The 2,259-nt window shown below is 41.8% G+C and overlaps 1 protein-coding gene across 1 annotated transcript in view; it reads right to left on the bottom strand.

Moving 5' to 3' along the window:
* MTMR9 (myotubularin related protein 9) overlaps positions 1-666 on the bottom strand; it is a 37,601-nt gene extending 36,935 nt beyond the window's left edge. The window contains exon 1 of the mRNA XM_012638787.1: positions 548-666. Coding sequence (XP_012494241.1) covers positions 548-583 — 36 coding nt within the window. The 5' untranslated portion in view covers positions 584-666. The remainder of the gene's footprint in view (positions 1-547) is intronic.
* Between the last annotated feature and the right edge of the window lie 1,593 nt (positions 667-2,259).

Raw genomic sequence — 2,259 nt, 5'->3', positions numbered from 1 at the left:
TATTAATATTTCTACTCAAATTTCTAGGATTGCATTACAAAAGATATACTAGTATATTCAAGAAAAACAGTTCCAATTCTAGCTGCTAATCTGGCAGAAAAGTAGACACTGTGCTCGATTAGCTCTCACTAGTGGTTTTCGATGTCTCTCAGGAAGCCCTCAGCGGCAGGTGGGGAAGGTCGAATCAACGAGGGCTTCCCCCCAATCAATACCTGCCCATCATAACATGATCAAAACCAGTTCTAACTGTATCTGTTTTACTGGTTTAACAAAACAATGGCAATTCCATAAAGCCATCGGAATGCAATTCTATGGAATTCCAAGCAATTCATGGAATTGGGGTTACTCACATAAATGAGTAACAGTAAACGCTGCTATAAGTCAACAACATCCCACTACACTCATATTGCAGTGAATCGGAGTGAGGCTTTTCCCGTCAGTTTTCAGTATCTGAGTCAGAGAACATGACCAAATACCTAATGAAGAAACATCAGAGCTGCACTGAGTCATAATATAACCCATCAGATTTTGCCTCCAAAATACTTACCTCAATGGAACTGGCTATATTCAAACATTCCTCCATTCCAGGAATATCCAACTGTATAATTCGAAAGTCTTTACATTTTATGATGATGGTACCCAGTGATCCCACGAATCTGTAAGAAATTATAAATCGTGCTTAGGAACACATATATTCTGAACTTCAAATATATGATTATGTCTTTGAAAAGACAATGTAGTCGTAATCACTATCATCTCCCTAATTAGTCTAATTAGGAGATAAGCCTGCATCATTAAAATGTGAGCCATAAATTACTTATAAAATATGTATTTTTTAAAATTTCAGATACATAAAGTAATTCACATCTGTCTCATTCTTTTAATGGAGATTATTTGGGGCCTTACTTCAAAGAACATAAAAAAAAATCTGTAATTAATGTGTTTGGTGTTTGTAGAGAGATTTCTGAAGCACTGGAAAACAGTTTATTTCAGATTTCACAAACAAAAACAAACAAAAAACACTTGTGGACAACTTTGTGTGCTGGAAGAATCATAAAATGATGCAAGCCATGTGTATGAGAATGTTCTATAGACTTGCGAAGCAGTATTCAGATACAAGTTACTACTTGATGTGAAAGGGATTCTCTTTCTCTTACGTGGCAGAACTGAGGTCCAGAGAGGTTACGAAGCTTGCCGAAGGGCACCTATCTAAGAGGAGGCAGAACTAAAGTCATCCTTAATGAGTGTCTCGCTCACCCCATCTCCAATTCACCAGCACGACACGGCAGCTCAGTCTTCACAATGCATCCCAAATTGGACTGCTTGTCACCACACTCCTGCTTCCCGCTAAGTCACCATCCGCTTTTGTCTGATCTGCTCCGCAGTCTCCTAACTGGGACTGCTGCTTCCACTCTTGCCTCTCTGCAATCCACTTTCTGTCAGTAGCCAGAATCATCTTCTAAAAAGGCTATCAGCTGCTACTTCCTTGCTTTCAACTCTCCAAGGGCCCCCACGACAAGCGGCATGGCCTACAAGGCCCCCCAACGCCAGGCCCTCCCTCTGCTCACTGCACTCCAGCCACGCTGGCCTCTCTGTCTTCCCTGCACATGCCAAGCACATTCCTGTCTCAGGGTTTTTGCATTCACCGTTCCTCTGGCTGGAATCTTTCTCCCTTCATTCAGGTGTCACTTTCCTATTCAAATGTCACTTGTCTTCTCTGAAATCCTCCCAGCCCTCTCTATCATCTCCTCTTCCTTTATTTTCCTTCCTGGCAGTTACTACCTCACATCATCATATGTATATTTACTTGTCGATTCATTTGATTGTCCATCTGCCCCGCTAGTTCCTGAGTAACCTTGGTCATCACGGCTTTCCCAGAGCCCGGACAGTGCTCAGCACACAGAAGACGGGTGGAAGTAAATAGATCTTAAAGCAACAACTAAGCAATCTGACCACTTCCTTGTGCCCTTTCCACCACACCACGCTGCTTCCCAGGAAAGGTTGTGTGTACAGTTTGTCATTTCTCCCCCAGTAAATTAAAAGGTCCCTGTCTTACATGCCTTCTTTATGCCCTGCAAAGCCCAGCACCTAGTGAATGCTAGGTAAATATGAAGAAATGAATGAGTGAAAAGTAACCATAAAAAGAAGTAAATAAGAAAGAAAAGAGAGTCGAGGGTCATACAGAGACTACTAATTGGGATTCTTGGCACCACTGACCATTCAGCGGTCAATCCTCTCATTTACGATGTGTTTACAGGC

This window comes from Propithecus coquereli, unplaced genomic scaffold (assembly GCF_000956105.1).
Source record: "Propithecus coquereli isolate 6110/MARCELLA unplaced genomic scaffold, Pcoq_1.0 Scaffold1347, whole genome shotgun sequence".
In the NCBI taxonomy this organism is placed as follows: domain Eukaryota; kingdom Metazoa; phylum Chordata; class Mammalia; order Primates; family Indriidae; genus Propithecus; species Propithecus coquereli.
Note: the sequence above shows the minus strand (reverse complement) of the source record. Positions and strands in the feature narration are given on the sequence as shown.